Below are 25,848 nucleotides of genomic sequence, written 5' to 3'. Positions count from 1 at the left end.
TGTTTAGGCATAAAAAAAATATCAGTCAATGAAGATCTACGTAGTGCACCTTTAACTTTTAATTTGACTTCATTGTACTCTTTTAAATCTTATTTACAGTCTTTTTACATTGTTTTTACATATATATTTTTTAATATTGTTTAATTCTCTCTTTATGTAGTTTAGTTTATTTATATGGCATCTTTAACAACAAGGCGAATCAAAGTGCTTTACGTAACACATTGTTATTTTATTCTCTTAAGCTTGTTTTTGTAAATAGTAATATTGGTTTCCACAGAGAGAAATTCCAGACTTTTTGGGGGTTTGTGACTATAAAAAAAAAAAAAGAAAGACAAATTGAAGCACAAAAATACATGAATTTAGCTCCCATATAAATAAAAATGTCACAAACTAAAAGCTTGGAAATCAAATCCAGCCAGCCGGCCAGAGGTGGAGGCCTGCAGCTCTGTCTGTGTGGCCTGGAGAGACTCTAAGCCAGGAGTTTTGTGCCCCCTTCTGGCATAAAACTGACCAGCTGATACAGTTGTGGTGGACAGAAATGAGACGAGCCTGTAATACAGTGGTGATAGCTGTTATCCAAGGGGCAACAACCACCAATGCACGCAGATTATAAGACAATTGTTTTTGTGCAATTTACTTAAGTTTGCTAGGATTTCATTCAACAACCCCAAATATACAGTACAGTATATTCAATACACACAAATATCTCTTTAACACAAACCTTTGCCAAACTATTACCTGTACCACACAAAGAAATGGGTTCATTTTGCACAGTCAGGTAAAAATGACACCAAAAAAAGGAAAACATTAGGTGTAGCAAAATAATCAGAACCAAATCTGTACTCTACACCCCCAACTACACCTCCATCTTCCTCATCCACTCCTTCCCTCTCCATAACTTGTCACATTCCTCATTAATTTCCATGACAGATGCCGACTTTGACTCTCTACCTCTCTGTGCCTCACTCTCCATCCCTCCCGCCATATTTCTCCCATTTATTCCTCTCATCTTCTCACCTTATCTCTTAGTCTTTCTCTCTGACATCCCATCTCTCATCTTTACTTTATCCTTCCTCTCCTTCTCCAGTTTTATTCGTTTGTCATTCCTTTCATTTCCTCTCCGTGCATCCTCCCTCCCCGTCTTGACCCCGTATCTCGTCACACTCCCCATTAATTTCCATAAAAAGATGCTGAGTTTGCAGTCGTTCAGCTTTGGCGGTGAGGGGGTGGGGTGAGGCGGCACGGGACTGTAGGGTCCATGGGAATTGTCAACGTTAACATGAGTTTTTAACTGGTTGCAGTGAGGAGTTATTGTGACTGATGGCTTCCTATTAAAGGAACAGTATCATCGTGATGGGAGAAGACCAACAGAGGGAGGTTGGGAGGGAGAGAAAGGTAATGAGGGCCATGACAAGAGAGAGGGGGGATATAAAAAGTAAGACGGAGAAAGGAGGAGCGAGGAGAGAACATATTAAATACGGATTAACAAGAGAATGAAGGAATAAAATATGAGAGACAAGAAATTAGGCAAGGAAACAAAAAGAAGATAGGAGAAAGGTGCACGAGAGAGAATTTAGATGTTGATTTTGACCAAATAGGTGACAAAAGAAAAGAGAAAATGAGCTAAAAGGTTGCTGTCCCTGTCAGGAAACAGATGAAGAAACAGGAGGAAAGGTGTAACACAACAGATTATATATGACCCGACGAAGCTTTAGTAAGATCTGGAGAGGAGAAGGAAGTGAAGAGAGGACAGGAAACAGCTAAACTTATTCTCAAGCCTGGAGACGACAGCCATGAAGAACTTTAATTTTGTGATAAAAAGATCCTTTGCTCATTAATGCACAGACTGAGGAGTCACTCATGCAGTACTGTTATATACAGTATGTACTGATGGGCGATAGTGAGATTATGTGAATTTGTCTCCCATCAGACATGATGTTAGATTAGTCTTAAACAGACGTTTCATCTGGTAATTTAATTAATTATAACAGTTTCTTAAAAGCTTTTCCAGAAGCTTTATGACAACATATATAGAAATACAAAATGTCACACACCATCAAACAAAATCTATCCATATCAACCAACATCAAAACTACAGTAGACGTTTTGGCGATGATGACCTCAGATCCCAATTCCACATAGACTCTGTCCACATCTGTCAGATTCTGGTTTCCTTTCCTTTAAGATACTGTGGAGACTTCACTTGTGTTAAGTTTGGTGCAGGAATATGTGCGATTAGCCGACTAGTTTAATATAATGTTGCTTTAGAAAAAATTTGCATTTATTAATAACGTGAAGAACGCCGGTTAACTGTTACGTCTAAGATTTTACACAATGTTTTTTCCAGACAATGTTTGACCTCATAGGTTTAGTTGTGCTTTATTTTACTTGTATAGTCGACATTTAAACTTCCATTAAATGTCATTCCACCTGATGTGTAAACATCCGTTTAAAGGTGCACCATGTAGAATTTCACAGAGAGAAGAAGATCTTCATTTCATGTTTTTTTATGTCGAAACAAACTAAATAAATCTTTGTTTTCATGACTGAATAAAATTGAATAAACAAACTGACCTTAAAGGACAACACAAATTCCTAATGTATTACCTTGTTTATATGTGGCGGACCCTGCCACCTTTCTAGCATCAAACAGTGATCTGGGACCTTATTTTCCTCTGAGAACAGCTTGTTTATTCACTTGTGGAAAAAATAAATATTTATGAGTTTGTACTATTACCTCATTAATATTGTAAATATTCAAATTCTACATAGTGCCCCTTTAAAGGATTCATCAAAAATGCTTTCTGTTGACGGACTTATCTTCCCAGCTCCAGTTTACAGTGTCTCTTTACAAAATGAGCTTCAGCGTTTGTGCATTTTTCGCTGAATTCCCACCCCCAGTCGGCTGGCCCGGGTTCGCCGTGGCTTTTCTCACGGCCGGGCGGTGGGCCCAGCGACGGACGGGGTCACACTGTTTTTGTTGTCGCCGCGTGCAAGCGGGAGGGTAAACAAATCCAGTTTTAATAAGGGCTTGTAGCTCATAATCCTCGGCCGCCAGCAGGTGAGGGCCAACATATGGGGCGAGACCACGGCGAACGGACAGCACGAACACGCGCGCGCACACACACACACACGCACGCACGGAGCAGCTGTCACTTGTTTTCCGAGGCAGGACCGATCCAACGAGAACGCCGTGGGTTCTCGGGGAGCCGCGCCAAGAGAGGAAGGAAGGGAAAGGTGGGAGATGAGAGGAGGGGAGGGAGAGATATATTAATGCAAATGACAGAAGGTGACGGAAGGAAGGTAGAAAATAAGGATGGGAGGGAGGATTTTCTCTTTCCAATTTAAAGGGGCGGTACGTAGTTTTGGACTCAGACTTATCAATGAGGCAACGATATAAACTCTTATCTTATTTTTCTCCATAACTGAATAAACAAGCTGTCCTCAGAGGAAAATAAGGTCCCAGAACGCTGTTGGCAGGGTCCGCCACTTATAAACAAAGCAAAACAGATGAAAATGTCTTCCCCAAAACTACATACTGCTCCTTTAAAGACCATCTGTTTCCTGCCACCCTTACATTTTCTAACACAAGCAGATATTTTACACTAAGTACTCTTTGGCTTTTATAATTGAACATGAAGCGCAGTAATAGCACTATATTTTCCCCGCGTGGAAGTTTTAGCTCGACTAATTTACCACTTTGCTGTTTTGTAAACATAATACGTTTGGCTTGCGGGACTCGTTCATGGTTACTTTGCTCTTGTGTGCTTTACAGCGATAAAACGCTCTCAGCGAGGGGAGGAGGTGAAAAAAATCAATTTCCCCCCTGAGTGATTTGGTTACACACGGCATAAACACAGCGCGGCTCGCTGTAGTCTTGTTTTTAGCTAACAAACGTAGATTTTGTAGCGCTTGTGGCTCATTCCGCACAGTTCAGAGAAGGTTTTCATAAGTCAGAGGGTTGTTTTTCCCACCCCGTGATCTTTCAATAGACGTTTAAGCATGAAAATGAAACCAAAACTGAGGTTTTAATGATTTTATGTCACACTGTGTGTTTGTCCTCTCTCCCGCTCCAGGAGCCACTCAGTCTGGTTTACATCTCTGCTTTCTCTTTTCCTTTTCTCGTCTGTCATCACTCTCTCGTCTTCACCCTTCCCCTTTCGTTCCTGCGCTTCCCCTCTCGATTTTATTCTTAATTTCTTTCCTATTTGGTTAACTCTCTCTCTCTCTCACTCTCCCTCTCTTCCCGTCTGCCTTCTCTTTGTCTGCCTCCTCCTCTCTCCCTCTCCTCCATCGCAACCCATTTCTGCTCCTTATGAAGTGTGAAAAATGATCGTCTGCAGGATGAAGTGGACAGAATTCGCCGGCGTAATGGCCTGACAAAATGAATCGCGGCCTTCCTCGCCATCCATCACCGCTCCGAGGCGACCGCGGTTAAGATCTGTGAAGGTGCTGGCTTATTGATTACTGGTTGTAACTACAAAGTGTCTGATTCAGTGTTTGTGGCGTGGCGGGGTGGAGGGGAAGGTGGTTCGCTGGTGGGTGGAAGGGAATGCAGGCAGCTGTAGCGCTCTCAGAAATCCTCTTTTGATAGATTTTAAATGGTGAAATATTGATTTCTGTCCGGCCCAAGGCCTGGCCGAGCGGGCCGCAGCCATTTGTTCGGAGGCATAATGCCGGACACCCGCTTCTGCTGGCCACCATCAGTCATTCTGACACGGGAAAAATGAGAGAGGAAGGAAGAAAGGGGGGAAAAGAGAAAGAGGAAGAGAGATAAATCAACGGCTCAACCCTTTACCTTTATTGAATTCTGGTGGAATCTCGATGTGTGAAGCGTCTTCCACATCCTGGTCAAAAAACAAGTTTAAAGCACTGTTTCACACTTTCTAGTGGTTACAACAACAACAACGCCCACAAAAACACAGAGCACACCCTCCAAACTTTCCTCGTTATCTTACATTTGGCGGACGGACTGGGACTGTGGCTCGGTGTGAGGTGGAGGGTAATGACCTACTAAGAGAGCAGACCATGAAAAGGTGATTATTGCTCTTAATTGCTGTCCACAGAGGCAGCGGAAACGCAGGCAGGTAGCATTAATCTACGTTAAAGGCGCTGGAGACAGCGGGCAGAGGGCTTCTTTTTTTTTTCTGCTGATTCATTTAAAGGCTGCGTGTTGCTGCGCTGATAAGCTCGAATTAATAGTATCTTTTAATGCCGAGCTACAAGAGGGAGGTCCGCAATTAACTCATTGTGGCCCGAGCGTCACACGTGTAAACAGATATTCTGATTAGCGCTGCATGAGAGGAGGCAAATCTGAGCAGGCGGATACAACGCGGCTTTCCTTTCTGCACTTTGAAGGGGCTCATTAATATTGTAAATATTAAATTATGAGTTTTCACATAACCTACACTGTTTTTTTTTTATATTTTCTATCAGCGATGGCATTCTTCGCCTCGTACAAACAAAAAATATTTGCGAAATCGAAGACGATCACTTCGTTCCGATTCTGCAATCCAATCCAACCCTAATTTAGGCGAAAAACCCCACAGTGCGATGCAATGTTTTGGTCCTGAGAAAAAAAGAAAAAAAAAAAACTGAAATTAGGTCGAGAGCAGGTGGTGACCGCCACCCACGCACCCTCCACATGCAACACACACACACACACACACACGTTGCGGCACAGAGGAAGCTCAGTCCTGGTGGGAGGTCCGAGGTCTGGCCCTCCACATTCCACAGACAAGTGTCTAGCACCTGCTAGGCCTCAGTCAGCCTTCGCTGGCCAACAGATTAGGACGGGCGGACACACTCCAAATCCGTTTACTTTACAGTCTGTGTATTTGCGTGTGTGTGTGTGTGAGAGAGAGAGGGAGAGAATCCAAATCTGTGTGCATGAGGAGCTCAAATATTATTTTGATTGGACGAGAAGGAAGCAGGAGAAGAAGAAGAAGAAGAAGGAGTACGCTGACATTAAAACATAATTTAACTCAATAAAAATGTAAAAAACAAATGAATGTGAACACGCCGTCTGGTTGAGCTCCATCCATTTTTTTGGGGGTGCATAAAACATGCATGTACTGTACACAGAAATGCAACCACGCCGTCAGCAGCCCATGTCTGACAGGTGCACATGTCAGTGGTTAGTTCAACCTGGATCAGAGCATTTGGTCTCACTCTGTGGCAGCCAGGCCCCTAGGGTGTGTGTGCATGTGTGTGTCTGCATGTGTGTGTGTTACCCAAGGGCCCGACGCTCAGTACCCAGACACTACCCATATTGTTTTCTTCAGTGGAGCTAGAAAAAAGGGGAAGCTGATTTACAGAGCTGTCTGGCACTGGAGCACACGGATGCATGACTGACTCGGCCTAATGGAGTTTTCAGCTTTGGATTTACACTTCTCCCTCTCTGCGAGGAGCCGAGACGCACATAAGCACAAGCTGGCTGCTGCACGTTTCTGTGGCAGCTATGTTAGCGACGTGATCTCGTCCCGCAACTGTTACCAAGAAATGTTTGCTTCGCTGCCAATAGGAGCTCAAACCCCGTCTCCCTCATGCTGTTTTGAGTGTATCAGAGGTTACGGATCCTCGAGATTGTAGCCAAAAGATTTGAGCTCTACAGTCTGGACACTTTTTTTTCTTTTTTATCATTTGGTGGTAATAAAAAACCCCAGAGTCTGACTTTTTATCTTTTTCCACCAGATCCATCTGTGCGAGACTGTCCCCTTAAAATGTGTGTTATTGTTTAACAAAATGAACGCTAAAGCTTTCAAAAAGCAACGTTCCCTTCACGATTAGTGAATGAGTGATTGCACTAAACCTGGCTTACATTAATGATCTCATCAAATTAAAACAAAACAGCATGCAAATTCACTGAATGCTCTGAAGTTGAACAAATGTAACTGAGGTTTAAATATATTACAGCACTAATTTTGTACATACATGCCATGAAAACCCAAAACTTTGGACTAAAAAAACAGGGTTTGTTTTGTCAGATTGCAGATAAATTAAACTAAAGGGGCAATATGTAAGACTTTTAGTTGAAAACATTTGAAAAATTAACTAAAAATTATCAAAAGAATGTGAACAAATAGCAGTTTTGACATAATGACGTGTACGTACTGTGTTGCAGAGCTATCTACCGAAGTTAGCATGCTAACCAGCTAGCCCCCGGTCCAAAGCTGCTGTGCTCCTTGTACCCGACATCCAAGTCTGAATCGCTAGCTGCATGGCTAACTGAGTGTACTAGCTAAGGGAGGCTACAGTTAGCAGCAGTTAGCGGTTACTCTGGTGATATGCTGCCCCCTGTTTGTTTTGAGTATAAATCAAACAGGTGGCCAATTCTTACATATTGCACCTTTAGGTCTATTACTTGAGTATATTGTGCCTTGAAAGAAAAAACAAATTAGTCAATCCTACATTTGAAAAGATAGAACAGGTGAATTTAAATGCATAAATGCCAAAAACAAATCAAAATTATTGCAGCAACAACAGCAAGAAAAGCAAAGAGCTTCCTCCAACATAAAAACAAGACTACGGGTTATAAGGTATTTAAAAGAAGAGGTTTCATACTTGTCTCTCCTCCAACATGGCAGCACGTTGCAGGCAGTCGTCGCTCTCCTCTGAATGAACCGTCCTTACACCGTGATCCAAAGAGCCGGAGCCGATAATGCTGGGAATCCGACGTTCACGTGTTAACTGGACCTAAATGGGTTTCGTCTGTGTCGGATTGCTGGACTGCCATCAGGGCAGGACTGTGTAAGTGCGTGCAGCTGCCCCCAAACACTGGCTTCTACAAATTACCCATTTCACAGCCCACAAAGCATTTAGCCTCCAAACTATGAGAACGAATCCATTCCTGGGCTTTTGGAAGGACACCCACTCACATGTGAATGTAATATTTCTATCAGTGGTCCTCGTGCCATGGAGCCACTTCCTCAGCCAGATCCGGGTCTTCAGATTGTTGGCTGCTGTTTGAAACATTTAATTAACATGTCATCATGAGATCTGTCTGTGTGTACAAATACTGAAAAAGGCGCATTTAGATAATTGTTAAAGGTGCAATATGTTCGAATTTTTGTTTAAAACATTCAAAAAGTTTCTAAAATGATCGACAAAATGTGAATAACGTTTTTGGAGATATGTCAAAACATGTATGTATTGTATTGCAGAGATACACTGTTGACACTAGCATGCTAACCAGCTAGCCCCTAGCCACTTTGTACCTGTAAACAACACCAACACTCCCCCAATGCTCTGAGCTCCCAGTCCAGGCAGAATCAGCTAATATGACTGTTAACTGATCTTTATAGCTAACAGAAGCTACAATTAGTGGCAGTGTTAGCAGTTGCTCTGGTGATCTTTATGGAAGTTTGTGGTTTCACTGCTCAGGGTCGTCAATTTCTATTTGAAATTCCGGCTAATGTTCGTCTGACTTTGGCAGTGGAGGCACCTCAAATGACCGGAACGGGGTCAGACCATCTGGCAAAATGTACTCACATTGAGGCAAAAAGCAGGTGGAGCAGGAAAAAAAAATCACGGGCAGGGTTGTAAACATAAACTGCAAGAGCTGACCTAAGTCTTGGCTATGAAGTCTACAATCAAGTCCTTTTGGTTTAAAGTCCTAAAGTCGTCATTATAAACAAACTGACCTTAAAAGGACAACACAATTTCACACTGTTTTACTTTGTTTATATGTGGCGGACCCTGCCATCTTTCAGTTATGAAAGAAACAATATATATGAAAGGGCCTCACACAGCTCCTGTACATCCATAGGAAAAAAGTCCCCCAGCTATTCAGCATGCGATGTGAGCGAGTAGACTCAAGGACCAGCTCTCGACTGTGTGAGAACGAACCATCGGCGCCAGCTTAGACCCAGACTCTTCTTCATCATTCCCTCATTTTGGAGCGATTGTCGAGGGACCTCGAAGCCCGAACGCCAAAAAAACTCAGGGTGCAACCGCTCCCATACTGAAAGCTTTGGTCCAACACCAACTGCTGGCACTGGCTAATGAATGCTATATAAACTGGAAAACCGATTTCCTTAATCCACTTACATTTCTTTAGATTCTATGGTGCGGTAAGCCTATTAGGCCATAGAGCTGTGGCGAATCGGGGCAATACATGTTGAAAGTAGCAGCAGTGGGAGACTGAGGAGGGAGGAACAACTGTGGCACGACTGTCTTCTGAGACCCTTTAAGGATACAGTATGTAATGTGCGATCGGGTCATGCGTAATATAAGACGCGAAAAGAAAAGTTGAGGGGGAAAAACTGATTTCTTCATCGCCTATATCCACAGCGGTGAGCTCGGATTTGTCTCCGGGGTTCCTCTTTCCACAACATTTACTTAGACTGAGGGAGACAGAAAGAGACAGAGAAGGATCAAGGTCTCTCCCTATAATTACAAAGATAGCACAGTCGCACTCTCCTCCCCAGCGGAGGCTCCGAGGCGTCACTCCCTATCCCTTCATATTGTATAAAGACTGTTCTATCAGCCCAGGAACGGCATCATTGCTTGTAAATTAATTTGGGGTTCCTGTCAGTCGGGGGCCTTCTTCCTCTCTTATCTAGCGGTGTAATATGGGAAGCTGAGAGGCTGGGGAGATACTGCTGAGAGCGCTGGAGGAGAGGCGGTGAGGGTGGAGGGGGATCGGGGGAGTATTAAAGAGAAGAGGGATAGATAGGAGGGGAAGAGAGAGGCAAACAAGAGAGAGAAGCGAATGGGTCGGGAGCGGATTTCTAGGAAGGGCCCCGACTCGGTGATAAGTGAATACGCTCTGGCATCCTATTTTACACACACACACACACACACACACACACACACACACACACACACACGTAGAAAGCCATTTGTCATCCAGGCTGGACTCTAACAGCGAGAGGCCTTCACCTATCAGCACTATTTGTCCCCGTGTCACTGCCCGCGGATAAATCTTCGCCCTTGTTTAAATCCACCCCCTATTACCAAAAAGGTCCAGCCCTCTCATGATACACTCCACACACACACACACACACACACACACCTCTGACCCCTTCAGTTGTTTCTAATTAACCCTTCACCCACTGTATGTAGCCCTCAATTCCCTAATGGCAATAAATAGGCCTGACTAGGATCCCATTAGTGTCCAGAGTCATGATGGAGAATTAGCCGAGGCTGAGCTCCTTCACGTACAATATGAGCATTTTCTGAGAGGGTTTCGTCTCCAGGAAGTAGTTTTATCACTTAATTATTCAAACTATCTGTTGGTGAGCATGTGCTCTTTGTCGCAGACCGTGTTAATATATCAGTGTTGCAGTGACAAGTAGCTTGTGTCGGGCTGAGATCGTTCTGTGCGCAGCCAAACAACGAGGAGTCCAAATGAAGACAGCTGCAAATTGATAGAGTTGTGTTTAACGTCTGGGAGGCTTTTATTTTGTAACGTTTTGAAAATCAAGCCAAACACTGTCAACTACCGCGCGAACTTAGAGTTTCATCTACAATCATGACAGCTCCATTAAAGGTGCACTATGTGGTGTTTGGGAGGACATTTTAGATTTTTATTGACTGATTTTATTTTACATGTAAACAAACTAAACAAACAAACTCTCTTTGTTTTCATGACTGAATAAACAAACTGACCTTAAAGGACAACACAATTTCATACTGTTTTACTTGTTTTTACTGTTTATATTTGGCGGACCCTGCCACCTTTCTGAACTGCATAGTGCCCCTTTAATTTTAGTGACCAATTAGCAGTGGTGGGAAGTAATTACATTTACTCAAGTACTGTACTCAAGTATGATTTGTTGGTGTTTGTATTTTACTATGTATTTCCTTTTTATGCTTCTTGATACGACACTAACCTACATTAGGAAAATATTGCATTTTTTACTAAAGCTGCAACGATTAGTTGATTGAAAGAAAATTAATCACCAACAGTTTCAAGAATCGACTAATCGTTTTAGTCATTTTTCAAGCAAAAATGTCAAACATTAGCTTGTTCCAGCTTCTTAAATATATAGATTTGCTACCTTTCTTTGTCATGTATTACGGTAAATGAAGAGTCTTTTGGTTTTGGACTGTTGGTTGGATGAAAGAAGTGATCTGAAGATGTCAAACTGGGCTCTGGGAAACTGTGATGAGCATTTTTCAAAAAAGATTTACATCTTGAAGACTAAACGTTTATCGATTAATCATAAAAAAAATCTACAGATTAATCGTTAATGAAAATGATCAATAGTTGCAGCCCTATTTTCACTCAGCTACATTTATTGGTTACTCTTCTGTTTTCTGTTTTATCAGTTTACAAAATACAATGAATTATTGTAGATTGCAATAATTAACACTATAAAAAGTCATCACAATGATGGCCCCACAATGACAATATTTAAATGCTGCTGACATGTTCAAGGATCAATAACAACATTCAAATAATAACACTGAGAGGCCATCTTATGCAAGTAAAGTATGCTGCAAATACTTTTGTGCTGTCCCAGAACACTGCTTGAAGCTAGAAAGGTGGCAGGGTCCGCCACATATAAACAAAGTAAAACAGTACGAATAAATTGAATAAACAAACTGACCTTAAAAGGACAACACAATTTCAGTCATGAAAACAAATAGAGTTTGTTTATTTTGTGTGTTTCTTTCTCTTCTGATTTAAATGTCAACAAAACTACGTAGTGCACCTTTAAGTTAAGGGTCTCAATACCTTACAAATTACAGAATATTTGCAGAAATGTTGAAGCAGGGTGCTCACACAGCAGCAGCAGCAGCAGCAGCAGCACCATGTAACTGTAATTATGCAGCTTCAAAGTGTGAACGCTCTGTATTCAAAACGGTGTGTGTGATGAGAAAGACCCCTGTAACAAAACCTGCTCTCCACCATAATACACTGCAGAGAAGCTGATTTATTGTAGTGTGTGTAATGACACTATAGGCCATCACTTCATTGTGTTACCGTAAGTGTAAAATCCTTTATTCCAAACCAGGAGGCAGTGGTAATTACATTTGTGTGCATGTAAACAATCATTTGTAGATTAAACAAAGAATATCTTCTTTCTCATGTGGAGAGGCGAGTCTGCCGCGGCCAGAGAGGCACGCTATTATTTCACACGAGGCAACAATGAGCAAAACCAGCCTGGAATTTGTATATAGCTCATATATTTGGCAGACCTCCAACATGGCAGAAAAAAAAAAAAAAAAAAAAAAACACCAGAGGCTATTTAAGCAAATGAACAATAAGACATGCATCATCTATTGTGGCTCGTTTGGCATGGCTGGAACCGAATCCAGAAGAAAAATCGGTCCATGTCCAGAAGCTGGAATGTGGAGGTAGACAGGACGGATAAATCTTGCTCCATTTATACCAAAATAAAAGCATCCTGTTTCTTTATTTTTACATGACCTTTAAAGTTCATCTTACAGTAGTCCTGTAGGTAAATATATAAAAATACTGATGAAAATACACATGCAAATAACTTAATTTGCTGTGAGGGTTATGTGTCACATTTGATAATTTGCTTTTGCAGTTATTGTTACAGCTTACAAGTGATATCAAATACAAGGAAATGAGAATAGTGTGCAGCAGACAACTACAAAAGTGGAACTGATCGTTTCCCTCCTTTTTTGTGCGTTTGCTCGGCCACCAGGCTGCATTACAGACACACAAGCCTCTTGATCTCTTGGATTTCTTTGTATCTAGCGCCACCTGGTGGCTTCCAGCAGATATAGACGCAGACATGTCCGTGCATGGAGTTTGCTTTAACACCTTTTACTTAATATTCTTGCTCCAATATTCAGCATACACAATGTGGCGGTACTGGCTGTAAAGAGAGCTTTCCCACCTCTCTTAAGCCTTTCGAACAGGGTGTCATCACATCATGATTGGCTGGGAGTCAGTCTCCCCACCTGTGCACAGGTGATCTGAATCCCCTGCAATTAGTCACGAGGAAAGTCAGCCCAAACAAATTGGACTGCTACAACAAGCATGATGTGGAAATGTGAAGCCTGCAGGGCACATTCACATACAGAGACTGGACTTTTAAGTGAAGCAGGAGACATTTTGTGTCCAGCAGTTAAACTTGCCTAAACTGGTATATTATGTAGTTTTTTATGAGGGAGGTGCCATTTTAAGGATTTTAAAATGGTAGTTTTTGTTTTTTTCTGCAACAGACTGTCAGACACACATGAGAGAATATTTATGTACGCCTTAATACATGTGTGGAGGAGATCTTTGAGATTTAAAGACCATTTAATTTTAAAACAGTTAATGTAAGACACTTTTATGTATCAAAAATGTGACATACGCTAAATTATCTACGTTTTTACTGTGTGGAATATTCCGCTGAAATCAAAAACTGATAATCAGACATAATGAATATCTCTGTTTTTTTGGAGGTAACAGCTTAACATGAGCATGTCAGATCAGCTCTTCATTAGATATGCATGCATAGATGTTTGCATTTGTCTAAGAGCGTGTGTGTGTGTGTGTGTGTGTGTGTGTGCGCGCGTGTGTGTGCGTGCATTTTCTTTCCAGCTTTCAGTGAGCGATGCAAAACACAGATTAATCTTCCTGCGTGCAACAGAGAATAAATCACATGTGCATAATTAGCAGGGGCGACGTTATAGCTGACAACAAATTTCATCTTAATTACAGGAGGAAAATTTGTTTCATTAATTTAACGGGGTCTGCACGAACACATCTCTACTAAGTTAATCACACCTGTCACTGTTCTCGGGAATTAATGCTCACAACAACTGGGCGGTCACTTCTTCGGGAGATTTTGATTTTAATGATATGCGTGCATTAGTTTGCTTTAAAAAAAATAATGTAGTGTTTTGTTTTCGTGGTATATAAAAATATACAGTGCTTCAATTATGTTTTTCCTGAGTTGGACTTTTAGGAGCATAGGACCATATAATCCTGATTTTTGTTGTTCATCTCTCTGACTCAGTTCTCAGAATCAAGAATGAAAGGCAACATTATGTAGAAATTGGCATTTTGTGTGATTTGGCGCCCCCCAGAGTTTCTGAGTGCAGCAACACTGTCGTAAATACAAATCCCAGGTCTGTAACAGTTTGTAAATGCTTTTCCTGTGGATAGACTGAACCCAAAGATACACACTTTTCTGTTTCTCAAGTGCAGCCGTGTCCTCTACCTGCACGGAAACACCAGTGTGTCCACTGTTACCGTGCAATCAGGGCGCTCAGACATTTTCACAGTTTGAGCTCTGTATGTCATATTTATTGTGACAGTGCACATACTGGACATACAGTATACAAAGAGGCGAAGAGCTGGTGATGGCTTCCTGTGTGTACGCATGTGAGGAGCATCCGGCTGGTGGGTGAAGAAGGTGAAGAAGGTGGTGTGGGCGGTTGGGACAGAAGGGCAGGAGGGTTGTGATGTACTCAGGGGGTCTTCAGACAGTTTTCAGGTCTCCTGCCCTGAGAAAAAGAAAAAGAAGTCATGTATACATTTTTCACACGACTATACGACCTTAGCTATCGTTTTCCTATAAAATAATGTGTATAATACACATATGCATGTATGAGGATGACTTGCTCAGCCCACTGAATAAAGCCGACCACCACCAGCTGGTCCTGTGGTCATCCATCCTTCTCGTCTGGTCTGGATCTTCTCTGTCGTCATGGAAATCCGGGATGTCGTCCCTCAGTCCTCTTCGCCTTCACTTCTCACGGGCTTCTCAGGTTGATGCACAGCCTGTAAAGATAGATATGTAACGTGTGAGTGATATAAACAATCTTTAAAACACTGGTGACTGAGATTAAGATGTGCATGTGTCATTATGTTTTTACTTACCTTTAAGTTGAACCATCTACACCTTCTAGAGAAACATACATAAAAGCATAACAGAGCGAGATGAATCATTTCTGAACTATTAAATAAATACAAACCTACTGATGTCGATATTTCACTGGCTGTAATATCAATTTCATACTGAGAACGAGATTCGATGGCCCCGTCTGGCCCATGTATCTGATACACAATCTATCAACCAAGCCAGGCCATGCCGACCTCATCAGGCCAGCAAACCAAACCAAAGTGCCCCACTTATCAATTTGAGGTTCAGTATCTTGCCACACTCGGACATGAAGCTGGAGCCCAGGATCACACCACCGACCCTCCGGTTGGTGGACGACCTGCTCTAGCACCTAAACCACAGCCGCCCCAAAGCATTAAAAGATTGCAGCTCACTGAAGGACTTGTTTTCCGGTCCAGCAGCAAACAGGGCGATCGGTCCTAATCGGAGTCGCTGTCATCATCCTCATAACGAGACATCCACGATCTCCAGAATGCAGGGGATGTGGATGCATGGCCGGAAGTTGAAGGAGCGGACTCCCTGTAGCTCTCTTCAGGGCTCCTGTGTGTTAAGGATCCGAGGCCGGAAGTTGAAGGAGCTGAGTGCTCGTAGTCCTCTTCACTGTTCCACCGCTGCCTCTTCGGACTTCCCTGCTCCGTGTTTCCTTCTTCCCTGCTTCTCTTTGCGGGGGAGCCGAGTCCTGAGGTTGAGGGAGCAGACTCTTCCCACCGTGGGAAGCCCGGGACTATACCTTCTGGAGATGATTGGAAAGAAATGTTCTGAGGAACATGAAGAGGAGAAATGGGATCAGGAGGATACTCTTCTCTCCATCCCGGCTGGAAAAATCCTTGGAGGAACGGCTGGACATCCTCTTCATCATTGTCTTCAGCAGCCTCCTCCTCATCGTCATACATGGTCTCATAACCAGAATCTTCACTGCTGCTCGAGTTCCAGTCTTCATCATCGGAGTCTTCATCATCGGAGCCTTCACCATCAGCCACATCGTCCGACTCCAATAGCCGATCCTCACCCAAAATATCCGGAATACCTACCTCAGCCTCACCTACCTCTTCCTCATCAAGGGGGATGTGGTCCGGGACATCTTCCTCATCGCTGTCGACAATCCTGATGAACTCAGGGAGACGGCCGACGGCAGGGCGCTCGAGGATGTTGTCCACACCACCTGAGGGGGAGGAGTTTAAGCAAAGTTGAATGATTTAACATGAAATCTTTAGGACTAAATATGCAACAACTGAAGTAAAAGTTAGAAAAAACACAATCACACACAATCAAACACACAACAGGCTCTTTTAATAGTAATATTGATGAATATTATAGCCTATATACTTTATATATTGCATGACCCTCTCCACATGATAGACGCACCATTACGCACAGTGGACTGTATCCACACTGATTAAATCATGCGCAATCAACAACAATGTCTCCATAATAACCACATTAACCTCTGTGCATGATAAAAAGCTCTATTCTCCCTCCAAATAAAGAAATAGAAACATCTGCGCATTGTGGGAAAAAAACATTTCAATGTGAAGAACAAGGTGCGCGATGATTAAACACAACAGTTCAGGCTGAAGACACCGCTCACTTCATCTCCTCCACTCAGTTCTGAACGACATTGATCTGTGAAATCTGAAAACAATCTAATAATTTAATGTAATCAACTCTGAAACTTAAAATACTATTTTTTTATTTTTTTTTAGCTTTAACAATCACATCAAACACAGAGCGTGCTGGGTTCCACCTGTGCGTCCTGACGTCCGGAGCGCATCGTTCCATAATCTCCATGGCGCACAAGAAAAATATGTTATTAGCATTTTATGATAATTGGCCCGGTCGCCATCTTTTTCTGATAATTTCAAGGCAATATTTTGACAATTTGATGCCCCCAAACCCAAATAACAGCGTGTTTAAACCAATACACTTACTATTAATATATTCCACACATGTCCCGGGAAATTTAAGACATGTTATTCACCAAAAAAAAAATATTTTAAACGGAGAAATCGTCGAGTCTGTTTTCACCAAATCTGTGGCCTAATAGCATGGTGTGAACTATCCACCTTAACGTTCACAAAGTTACACTGATTTGTGGACTAATAAAGACTGTAGGAGTTTTAAAGAGATACATCAGTCATAAATAAAATGATAAAAGTTGTCTTACCTGCAGGAGGATGTCCAGGCTCGGGGGCGGCTCCCGTCAGCAGGTGTCCCTCCTGGTCCACGTGTCTGCTGATCATCGTCAGGCAGCAGGTTCTCCTCAGTAGTTCAGTGAACCAGTAGTTTTGTTTCCAGTGGAAGAATCAGTTCAGTTGTCCAACAGACTCTCTGTCCAGTAGTTTGAGTTTGCAACAAGTTAAGTCGTGTCAAAATCCAAGTGAAAAGAGAGAAATGAGAATGTTGTGCAGGACTATACCTGTCCATCATTCTGTTTCCATGACATTCACTGACGTGCGTGCGTGCGAGGCACAAAGAGTGATTTAGGTTTTTTCTCTTCTCTTCTTTTTTTTTTTGCATGTTTTCATATTATTTCATAGAAATAAAGTACTTTTCCCGACAGTCATGTATTGAAGGAAAGTGCTGGAAAATCACACTGATGACATCCCTTCACTTTCTTTGACCTATTTCCTGCAGATCTAAGACATGACATGGTTAAAGTCCACTCTCTCTTTTCACACATAAGAAATTTTCACATTCATCTCAAGATTTCATATGAAGATTTTAGTTGATGTCACTGGTGTGGCCTGCTTTATTAGTAGGAAACTGTAAAAAGTAGAACACAAATGGATTGAATCACATGATTTTGTGAGTTTTACGTGATTGACAACAAAAAGTCATTAAGCTTTTATTTGTGTGTATTTATAGAGTCAGTGAGTTTAAATGTTAGACAAGGAAGTCAATTTTCAGACATGTGCCCTTCCAAAAGTGGACATTTAATAGTTATTATGACAATTAGACAATTATGTTTGCTATAAATCAAGTGTGCATCCTGTTTTCAAAATAAAAGGCAATTGTACCACTTTGTCTGCAATTATGATTTTATTTTGAAAGTCACAGCAGGAAGTTAGTAGTCTCGGTCGTCAAGCCTCTCGAGCTGTGAGCCAATCACAGCGCAGGGAGCCTGCTCCATAGCCACGCGGCCACTCTCCTGTTTCATCACAAACTGCTGTCAGCTCGTCTGTTACTGTCGGAGTCACACTGAAGTAAGAAACAAATGGAGTTTAACTGGACGTTTCATGGCGGCAACGTCAACTGTCGGCTCGGCTGAATTTTAGCTAGCGCAGATAAAGCACGAAAGCTTCAGCTAACGTTAGCTAACGTCAGACGTTTGCCGTTAAACCATTGCTAGGCTAACGTTAGCCTGTACGTTATGTTAGCTGCTGCGGCTTTAAAGACAGCCGCCTTATCAGCTGCTGACTGGTAGCAGGTCGCCTTATCTAAGCAGCAGGCTAGCGCGGCTAGTTAACCGCACTTGTCTTGTTTGAACACGGATGCTGATTAAGGCGAGAAGAACATGAAAACACTCACACATTATGTCTTCACAACACATGTTAGATAATTGTTTGGGCACTGTTTTCATTATGCTTCTTCTCTGTACACAGGGCTACTTGCTAGACTGCATTATATTGCACAGGTCAAGGTTAGCCTTTTGGATTTGGCCACATTAATCTTCCTTCACAAGCTTAAAGGTGGTCTGAAGTATAGATGAAGTGGTTTATATATAGACCAAGTCAGCAGAAGGCTGTAAGAAGCTAATCTGACATGGGTCTTGGCTTTAGGACTGCACCGACTGCTTACTCATAGTAAAATACCTTAACTGTTGTAGTTGTTGCACCCACAGTGTTTTAAACGACTTAAGATAAGTACTGTACACCTGTCATTGTTCTTTGTAGGAGGTGTACGATGCTGGTGACGCAGTTGCTGAGGGGTGCAGTGAAGCATGCTGGGAGCAGTGGGGAGGCATTGATCGCAGCAGTACGTGGCAGCTCATCCTCACGGCAGTTTGCAGCTTTTGGAAGAACTCCCCCTTTATCCTGCTCTGACACCGACCACCCTAAAATCCTCATCACTGGTTGGTTTTGAACCATGTCATCATCTGTACCATTGTTTTGTTTTTCAGGCAGTTATTCTCTCTCTTTCAAGTTTCCTGATTTAATGGATTTTCCCTTCAATGTTTCTTTCTATTTCTTTTTCCTATTTTTCTATCATTACAGGTGGGCTTGGCCAGCTAGGGGTGGGGCTTGCCAAGTTGTTGAGGTAAGGAGTCGACTCTTACAGTTGCATATTCACGTTCAGTATCAAATTGTTCCAGGTGAAGAGTTAGGGTGCATTGACAGGAAGGGATCAAAGTGCCCGAAGCCCTGAAAAATCAAGTAATGTTCAGGGTTAGTCGATCTGTTTTGTTTTGGATGATTTCACTCTTCAGATGTGAACATGCTGATGTTTCACCCTCAGGGAACGATTTGGAAAAAACAACGTGATCCTGTCTGACATCAGGAAACCCCCCAACCATGTCTACCATAATGGTGTGTGTTTTTGTATAACCTAATCTGTGAAATTTGGGCTAAAACTAGGCTCTTGGAGTCAAAGTGTCCACAGATGAGTGGGTAGAGAGTGTTCATACGTGTCCTCCACAGGTCCATTCATCTTCTCAGACATCCTGGACTTTAAGAACCTGGAGGAGATTGTGGTCAACAACAACATCAGCTGGCTGGTCCACTACTCGGCTGTGCTGTCGGCTGTGGGAGAGAGCAACATCACGCTGGCCAAGGAGGTCAACATCACGGGTACATGCTCACACACTTCTGTGAAGATAAGATTCTTTAAGGGTGCGTTGCGACGGCATTTAGAGCCAGACACTTATGCACAGCCTCTCTCTCTTTGTAGGTCTCCATAACATATTAGACATAGCAACAAAACATGCTCTGCGTGTGTTTGTCCCCAGCACGATCGGTGCCTTCGGTCCGTCCTCACCCAGAGACCCCACGCCTGAGCTGTGTGTGCAGAGACCACGCACCATCTACGGTGTCGCAAAGGTCCACGCAGAGCTGATGGGTGAGGTGAGACGCAATTTATTCTCACAGATTCAAAATACATTCCTGCGTTTTTTTCTTGAGTGTCCGTATAAGCCCAGGGTTTTGTGTTTCTTTTTTTTTTTCCAGTACTACCACCACAGGTACGGGCTGGATTTCCGCTGCCTCAGGTATCCGGGCATCATCTCAGCTGACTCCCAGCCTGGAGGAGGAACCACAGGTGAGCAGGTCTGAGAGGGAAGATGGTGGACTCCACAGCCAGCTAGATTAGCTTAGCACAAAGACTGGAAACAGGGGGAAACAACTAGCCTTGATAATATCTGCCTACAAGCACTTCTAAAGCTCACTAGCACATTAAATAGATGTGATCTAACTTGTTGTTGCGTCGCTGGTCTCTCACAGACTATGCTGTCCAGATCTTCCATGCAGCTGTGAAGAACAGGTGTTTTGAATGCTACCTGCGCAGTGACACACGGCTTCCTATGATGTACATTGGTAATACCATAGTATGTAAAATTGTGTTTGTTTCTTTTCCTTATCAACATTTAACCTTCCAAGTGATATTCACACTGTACTCGTCCTCTTTATCTTCCTTCTCCTGCTCCTCCTGTCCAGATGACTGTCTCAGGGCCACTCTGGAGATCCTGGAGGCTCCGGCAGAAACACTTCTCAGCCGCACCTACAATATCAACGCCATGAGCTTTACGCCACACGACCTCACCCAGGAGATCCAGAAAGTCCTGCCTGACTTCCAGGTCACCTACAATGTGGATCCTGTCCGACAGGCTATAGGTGAGATTTCTGTGAGATTAAATGGAGGGGCGGTACTTTATAATCACTGAGTACAACAGCGAATATTTTCTGTCTCCTCAGCGGACGGCTGGCCGATGGCATTAGAGGACAGCGCAGCGAGGCAGGACTGGGGCTGGAAGCACGAGTATGACCTCTCAGAGTTGGTGCAGGCCATGCTGACACATATCACTACGGGCAACCAGCTGGCACAAGCCAACTGAGCCGTTTGTAGCATTTTTGCAGCACCTCAAAGCTTTACTTGAAAGTGTGTGACTTGTACGAGCCTTCAGCGTTGTACCTTAAAGGGACAGTTCATCCCCAAAACAGTGATACAGTGATATGTAAAGAAAGTAGTTCCTACATGAAACTCACCAAAACAATCTAGATGAGTCTTTGACATCATTAAAGATTTGATAATGGCCACCAATTTGACAATGAAACCAAGATATAACCCTCATTATCAGCGCCATAAAACATTCTAGACCAATCAATATCATATTTTTGATTAATTTAGTCATTTTGCACTCATCTTCCTCCACATCCGTCCATCTCGTGTCTCATTTTGCTCTTCTTGTCCATCAATCCAGCAAAATCGCTGTTGTGTGTGGTTGAAGTTACTGAACTCTTCTGAATGTACTTTATGTTTGTATTTATGTGATGTTGATGACAGCCTGTTGAATATACATCTGTCATCTGTAGCAGCTGAATGCTTTGCCTCAGGGGCCATGCTGAAATCCAGCTGGCTTTGAGTAAAGAGATGCACTCCAACCGGTCACCATAATCACTGTGACCAAAAACACCTCGGGTACTGTTACTATAGAAACTGGTAACGCAAGCTAGTGGTAATTTAGGGAAAGTTGACATGTGCTCATGTGCTTTAACCGTAGCTGCCTGATGCAATTTTGCATGTGAGAGTCATAGCAAGCAAAAAAAAAGTGTTTGAGTTAAAGAAGAATAGGCTCTGAAAGCTACTTGACATTTGCACTAGATGCTTTTAATATTTTTGTTTTATTTTTTATTGTTGCTTTCTGTTTAGAAGCTGCAGTCTCGGTGCTAAATATTTGTAAATGTTGAATCGATTAATGCAGGAAAATAGCTTAATGACTTACTCTGTGAAAGAGATGTGTAGAACAGGAGCGGGCATTTGAGCTCTGATTGTTTTCTTTGAATATTTATGTTATTTATAATGCAGCTGTCTTCGTTCTGTCAGATTTATTTTAATAAATACTTGTTTGAAACCAGTTTATATGACTTTATCTTCATTAACACTCACAAACATGGTGTGTTTGGTTTTGAACTGTTGCATTCACAAACAAGAAAGTCTGTTCCTTCACTTGACTCTGTTCACTGATGTCCTGAATTTCCAGACTCCCTCAGTCCGTTTTTTTTTGTTCTTGCTGAGTGCTGCTTTGCCTTTGATGGTGTGGCTGTAGGTGAGCCACTGTGACCTGCCCTAGGATTGTGGAGCCCCCCAGTGGCCAATGCTGCCTGCTGCAGTTTGAGCTGCATGATGTCACTGAGCAGGGAGGCCTCTTGGGTCAGACTCGCCATCATCTGCTCTTCTGTGGCTCTCACGGCTGCACGCACCACTGGTAAAACCCCCTACACACAGTGGCATACACAGTGCTAGTCAGTTCATTAAAGATGTTCCCAAATGCTCTCACTGGTTTTCTGTTTTATAGTGAGTCTTACCTCTTTGTCCAGTTCATCCTCAGGGAAATCCACCTCTCCGAGAGTGACCCTTGAACCATCTCGGAGCACCCTCAGCTTCTCCTCCTTCTCAAGCAACATTGAGGTGAGCTCGGCACGACGACGCTGATGCTCCCACTCTTGCACATCGGTGCCCTGCAGCAAAAACACAATACACTGATCAGCAGTGAGGTTAAGAGACGCATCATTTCATTGCAGAGTCATTCGATATGCAAGCCCCAATCTGCATTAAATGTCAGGTCAGCCATAATGAATCCTTCTGCTCCATGGTGGCTACTAGCTCCGTCAGTGTCCCTCAGTTGTTCAATGGTACCGTATAGGACTTATTACTGAGTATAGGTATAATCTCATACGTTTCCAAGGGCCTGAAATTAAAGGTGCAATTTGTAAGAATAGAACAAATAGGGGGCAGCATATCACCAGAGTAATGTATTTCAGAAGGGCTTCGTTACCTGTGCTAGAGGACATGGCGTGGGTGGCAACTGCACCTCCAAGCGTAGCTGAGCGATGGAGAAGTTCGCAGCACCACCCACCACCGCCTGAAAAAGCCTCCTCCGGGTGATGCAGGTGTCTGTGAGCCACTTGGTGAACTCATGTCGATGGACAGAGGCGAGGTCTGGCAAACACTCAGGCAGCACTTTTCTCAGCAACGACAGTAGTTTGGGTACGTCGAGACCTGATGGATAGAAGACAATAAAGTCCAGAAGCCTGAGGTTTATTAAACAGAACCCCGGCAGAATAAGATCAAATTTAAGCTCTGTGGCTTCGCTCAAAAAAGCTTCCAGACCTAAGTGTGATGGACCTGCATTGATAATACAGCATGAAGAATGTTTTAATAAGACACACAGGGAATGACTCACTCAAGTTTGGTTTCCAGGGACAACAACTTTCAACTTTACCTACATCATAAATAATCTACCTTTGTGTTGCCTTTCACTTGCCTTAAAAAAAGATGCTAGATATCTCATCAACACTTATTGTAAGTGAAATTCAAAAAGAGATAATAACACACTGAGTCACTGGGTACAGAAAGTGACCTGTTTTCATCACTGGCAAATAAAGACTAAAAGAAACATAGTGCTGTCTCTGTCGGCCGTATTAAAGGTGTGTGATCATGACCTCCAGGTGAAGCACTGCGTCACCTGCAAGGCCTCTGCATGTACAGTACACTGCTGTTTGCTCTGACCATCCAGCTGTGGGAAGATGCCTTTGGCCATCGCAGCTGCCCGGATCACGTCGGGCCAGGGGAAGCCACGGGCCGCGGCGAACATGGCAACATCGTAAACAAACTCCTGATGGAAGTGCCGTCGCTCATCGCAGAACTCGGGCCAGGAGAAGTGACAGCTGAGCCTCTGCACACCGGCCTCTCTCTGTCAGACAGTCACACGCACACAACCACACAGTTGCAACACAGTAGGGTCTATATTAAGTCCTGCATTCAAAGTTGTACTTAAAGCTGCAATATGTCAGTTCACTAAAATTATCAAAAACATACGAAGAAACAACAGTTTTGATGTTATGACATGGTTGTATTGTGTTGTGGGGATATCTACTGAAGCTAGCATGCTAACCAGCTAGCAACAGCCGGTTTTGGTCCAACATTCCTGTGCGAGCTGAGTGAACACAAACACTTTGGTGCCCTGATCCGCCAGTCTGGACCACTAGATGCACGGCTAATCGAGCTAACTAGCTAGTAACTCACATATCTTTTTGTTTTTTTATGCTTTGTTTTACATCTAGTACTGTTGCTTATTGAGGTGACTCATATTTATTATGCATTTCTTCTTGCTATCTTACTTTCTTTAGTTGGTGTGACAGTAAAGTCTATTTTAACTTATAGACTTGTGTAGTTTACAGCAACGCATCAGATTTATTATCACATTATATTTATTTGTATATCAATTCCTTATCTGCAAAGTAATTAACTATGGCTGTCAAATACACAGTGGAGTTACACGTACAGCATTTTATTTTGAAAAGTAGCAGAGGAGAGTGATAAAGTGGCATGAATTTGAAATGTAGCTAAATACTGAAGTACAAAAAAAATGTACTTGACTACTGTATTTTAGGGGCTGTACACGTACAATTAATTTAAGACAGGAAAACAAACAGAATTCATCTCAGTAAGCTGGAGGACATTATGAAAAAACCGGAAGTTAGAGTTGACGTTACGGTTAATTCATGTTTGGGTCGATAATGTTCGTGTTCAAAAACTTCCTGGCAGCATTTGAATGCACCATAATAATAAAACCTCCTGTCTTTATCGATAAACGTCAAATTCCAGGTGTTACCTGTACGGCCGCCTACCTGCAGTCTCGCTATCTGCGCTACTTCCCTCTCTGTGAGGGAATCCATCCTTGACAGACCACACTTGGTTGCCATGGGAGACGGACGCAAGCTCGCACGGCGCTGTGAACGTGATTACGTCGCATTGTACGTACGACGTGTAGCACCTGTTGGAACGTCCAGATACAGATTTCAGATTCCTTGTTGAAAGAGGCTTTATTTTTCAGGTTTCTTTCATATCACTAGACGTTAAAGGACATGTGGAATATCATATTATGTTTATTAATTAATTATGCACAACATATAGTAAAATAACCACATAGTTATTAGCCTGCTGAGGTCGGTTGACACCTGTTGTTTCCAAATCTTAATGGCGAGAGAGAACACCGAGCTGTGACTGATCTGTCATGTACGTAACGAGGCTTATCAGTCCAGGAACACAGATGGCTCAGGCACGTCTAATCCTCTTTAACATGGATCCCACTCCTCTTCTTCTCTCCCCTCCTCCTCCACCTCCACCTCCTCCTCTTCTTCTTCTTCTTCTCTCCCTTTTTATGTCTCTCTCCTCCTCCTCCTCCTCCTCCTCCTCTGATTGCTCAAGGCATAACTCGGAGGTGAGAGGGGTCTCTAATGTAAAGATAACGGATTGGGATTGTGTCAAGGTAACTTTATCAGCAAAACATTTCTGGTCGTGGATTTAAAAATAAAAGTTTGAATATCTGACTGCAAAATTAATTCATATTTTAAAAAAAAAAACAACAACATGTTAATACTTGAAAGAAAATTGTTGGACATTTAGAAAATAAATGGGTTTTCATGTATTTTCATAACAGCATAGAACAAATATGGGTTTCAGCTTTCTTATCCATAAGATGAATGTTTCCAAAAATGACTGTAAAGGGGTCCCTCCTCTACATTTAATATTAAACACTAAAAGTACTGTAACATAGACAGTGTTGTACTCAATTTAGGATCAATGATCTGGATTTGTTGGATTAAAGTAACAAATCCAGATACTGTACACTATGGGCGACTATCAGATCCAATATTCAACAACTTTCCAAATATGGGAATCAGTGTTTTTCTTTGTTTGTTTTATCTGATTGCCAAAAAATAAAAATAAAAATAAAAATACATTCACAAATATGCTATTTTTACACAACATGCAATCTGCAAAGAAACTAGTTATGTACCAAATAAATGTAGTGGCC

At 42.6% G+C, this 25,848-nt stretch overlaps 3 protein-coding genes across 7 annotated transcripts; 1 reads left to right on the top strand and 2 right to left on the bottom strand.

The window, feature by feature from the left end:
* Nucleotides 1–14,193: 14,193 nt before the first annotated feature.
* Nucleotides 14,194–17,254, bottom strand: LOC311253051 (uncharacterized protein). Of its 4 annotated transcripts, none has more exons than XR_014621608.1 (3): nt 16,981–17,254; nt 14,537–15,978; nt 14,194–14,418 (listed from the first exon to the last, which is right to left on the bottom strand). XR_014621608.1 is itself a non-coding variant. In XM_084346772.1 (2 exons), exons 1-2 carry the CDS (start codon nt 17,054–17,056, stop codon nt 15,236–15,238), a joined length of 819 nt encoding a protein of 272 aa, XP_084202898.1. In that variant the 5' UTR covers nt 17,057–17,254; the 3' UTR covers nt 14,194–15,235. The 4 variants fall into 4 exon arrangements, 1 of the variants encoding a protein (XP_084202898.1); XR_014621609.1 differs by having other exon boundaries at nt 14,546–15,978; XR_014621610.1 differs by having other exon boundaries at nt 14,194–14,695; nt 14,795–15,978.
* A 623-nt stretch (nt 17,255–17,877) lies between these two features.
* Nucleotides 17,878–21,882, top strand: LOC311253449 (L-threonine 3-dehydrogenase, mitochondrial-like). 2 transcript variants are annotated; one of them, XM_084347430.1, is made up of 10 exons: nt 17,881–18,019; nt 18,710–18,888; nt 19,031–19,073; nt 19,272–19,342; nt 19,454–19,603; nt 19,704–19,876; nt 19,979–20,069; nt 20,252–20,344; nt 20,465–20,641; nt 20,723–21,882. In XM_084347430.1, exons 2-10 carry the CDS (start codon nt 18,720–18,722, stop codon nt 20,860–20,862), a joined length of 1,107 nt encoding a protein of 368 aa, XP_084203556.1. In that variant the 5' UTR covers nt 17,881–18,019; nt 18,710–18,719; the 3' UTR covers nt 20,863–21,882. The 2 variants fall into 2 exon arrangements, with proteins under 2 accessions (XP_084203557.1, XP_084203556.1); XM_084347431.1 differs by lacking the exon at nt 20,252–20,344 and having other exon boundaries at nt 17,878–18,019.
* Nucleotides 21,879–24,743, bottom strand: cUnh8orf74 (chromosome Un C8orf74 homolog). The gene is made up of 5 exons (XM_084347432.1): nt 24,659–24,743; nt 23,538–23,721; nt 22,804–23,027; nt 22,334–22,486; nt 21,879–22,243 (listed from the first exon to the last, which is right to left on the bottom strand). The coding sequence occupies exons 1-5, from the start codon at nt 24,731–24,733 to the stop codon at nt 21,986–21,988; spliced, it is 894 nt and encodes a 297-aa protein (XP_084203558.1). The 5' UTR covers nt 24,734–24,743; the 3' UTR covers nt 21,879–21,985.
* Nucleotides 24,744–25,848: the final 1,105 nt, after the last annotated feature.

This window comes from Pagrus pagrus (assembly GCF_965226575.1).
Source record: "Pagrus pagrus genome assembly, chromosome: 24".
NCBI lineage: Eukaryota > Metazoa > Chordata > Actinopteri > Spariformes > Sparidae > Pagrus > Pagrus pagrus.
This window is presented reverse-complemented; position numbering and strand designations above follow the sequence as displayed.

Excerpts from the sequence above, each read along its gene's own strand:
- LOC311253449 (XM_084347430.1), top strand. The coding sequence starts at position 18,720 with ATGCTGGTGACGCAGTTGCTGAGGGGTGCAGTGAAGCATGCTGGGAGC. Across the intron at positions 19,074-19,271 it reads GGGCTTGCCAAGTTGTTGAG|GGAACGATTTGGAAAAAACA; the intron begins GTAAGGAGTCGA and ends TTTCACCCTCAG. Across the intron at positions 19,877-19,978 it reads ACGCAGAGCTGATGGGTGAG|TACTACCACCACAGGTACGG; the intron begins GTGAGACGCAAT and ends TTTTTTTTCCAG.
- LOC311253051 (XM_084346772.1), bottom strand. The coding sequence starts at position 17,056 with ATGATCAGCAGACACGTGGACCAGGAGGGACACCTGCTGACGGGAGCC. Across the intron at positions 15,979-16,980 it reads GCCTGGACATCCTCCTGCAG|GTGGTGTGGACAACATCCTC; the intron begins GTAAGACAACTT and ends CCTCCCCCTCAG.
- cUnh8orf74 (XM_084347432.1), bottom strand. The coding sequence starts at position 24,733 with ATGGCAACCAAGTGTGGTCTGTCAAGGATGGATTCCCTCACAGAGAGG. Across the intron at positions 23,722-24,658 it reads CGCAGATAGCGAGACTGCAG|AGAGAGGCCGGTGTGCAGAG; the intron begins GTAGGCGGCCGT and ends ACTGTCTGACAG. Across the intron at positions 23,028-23,537 it reads CATCTTCCCACAGCTGGATG|GTCTCGACGTACCCAAACTA; the intron begins GTCAGAGCAAAC and ends TCTATCCATCAG.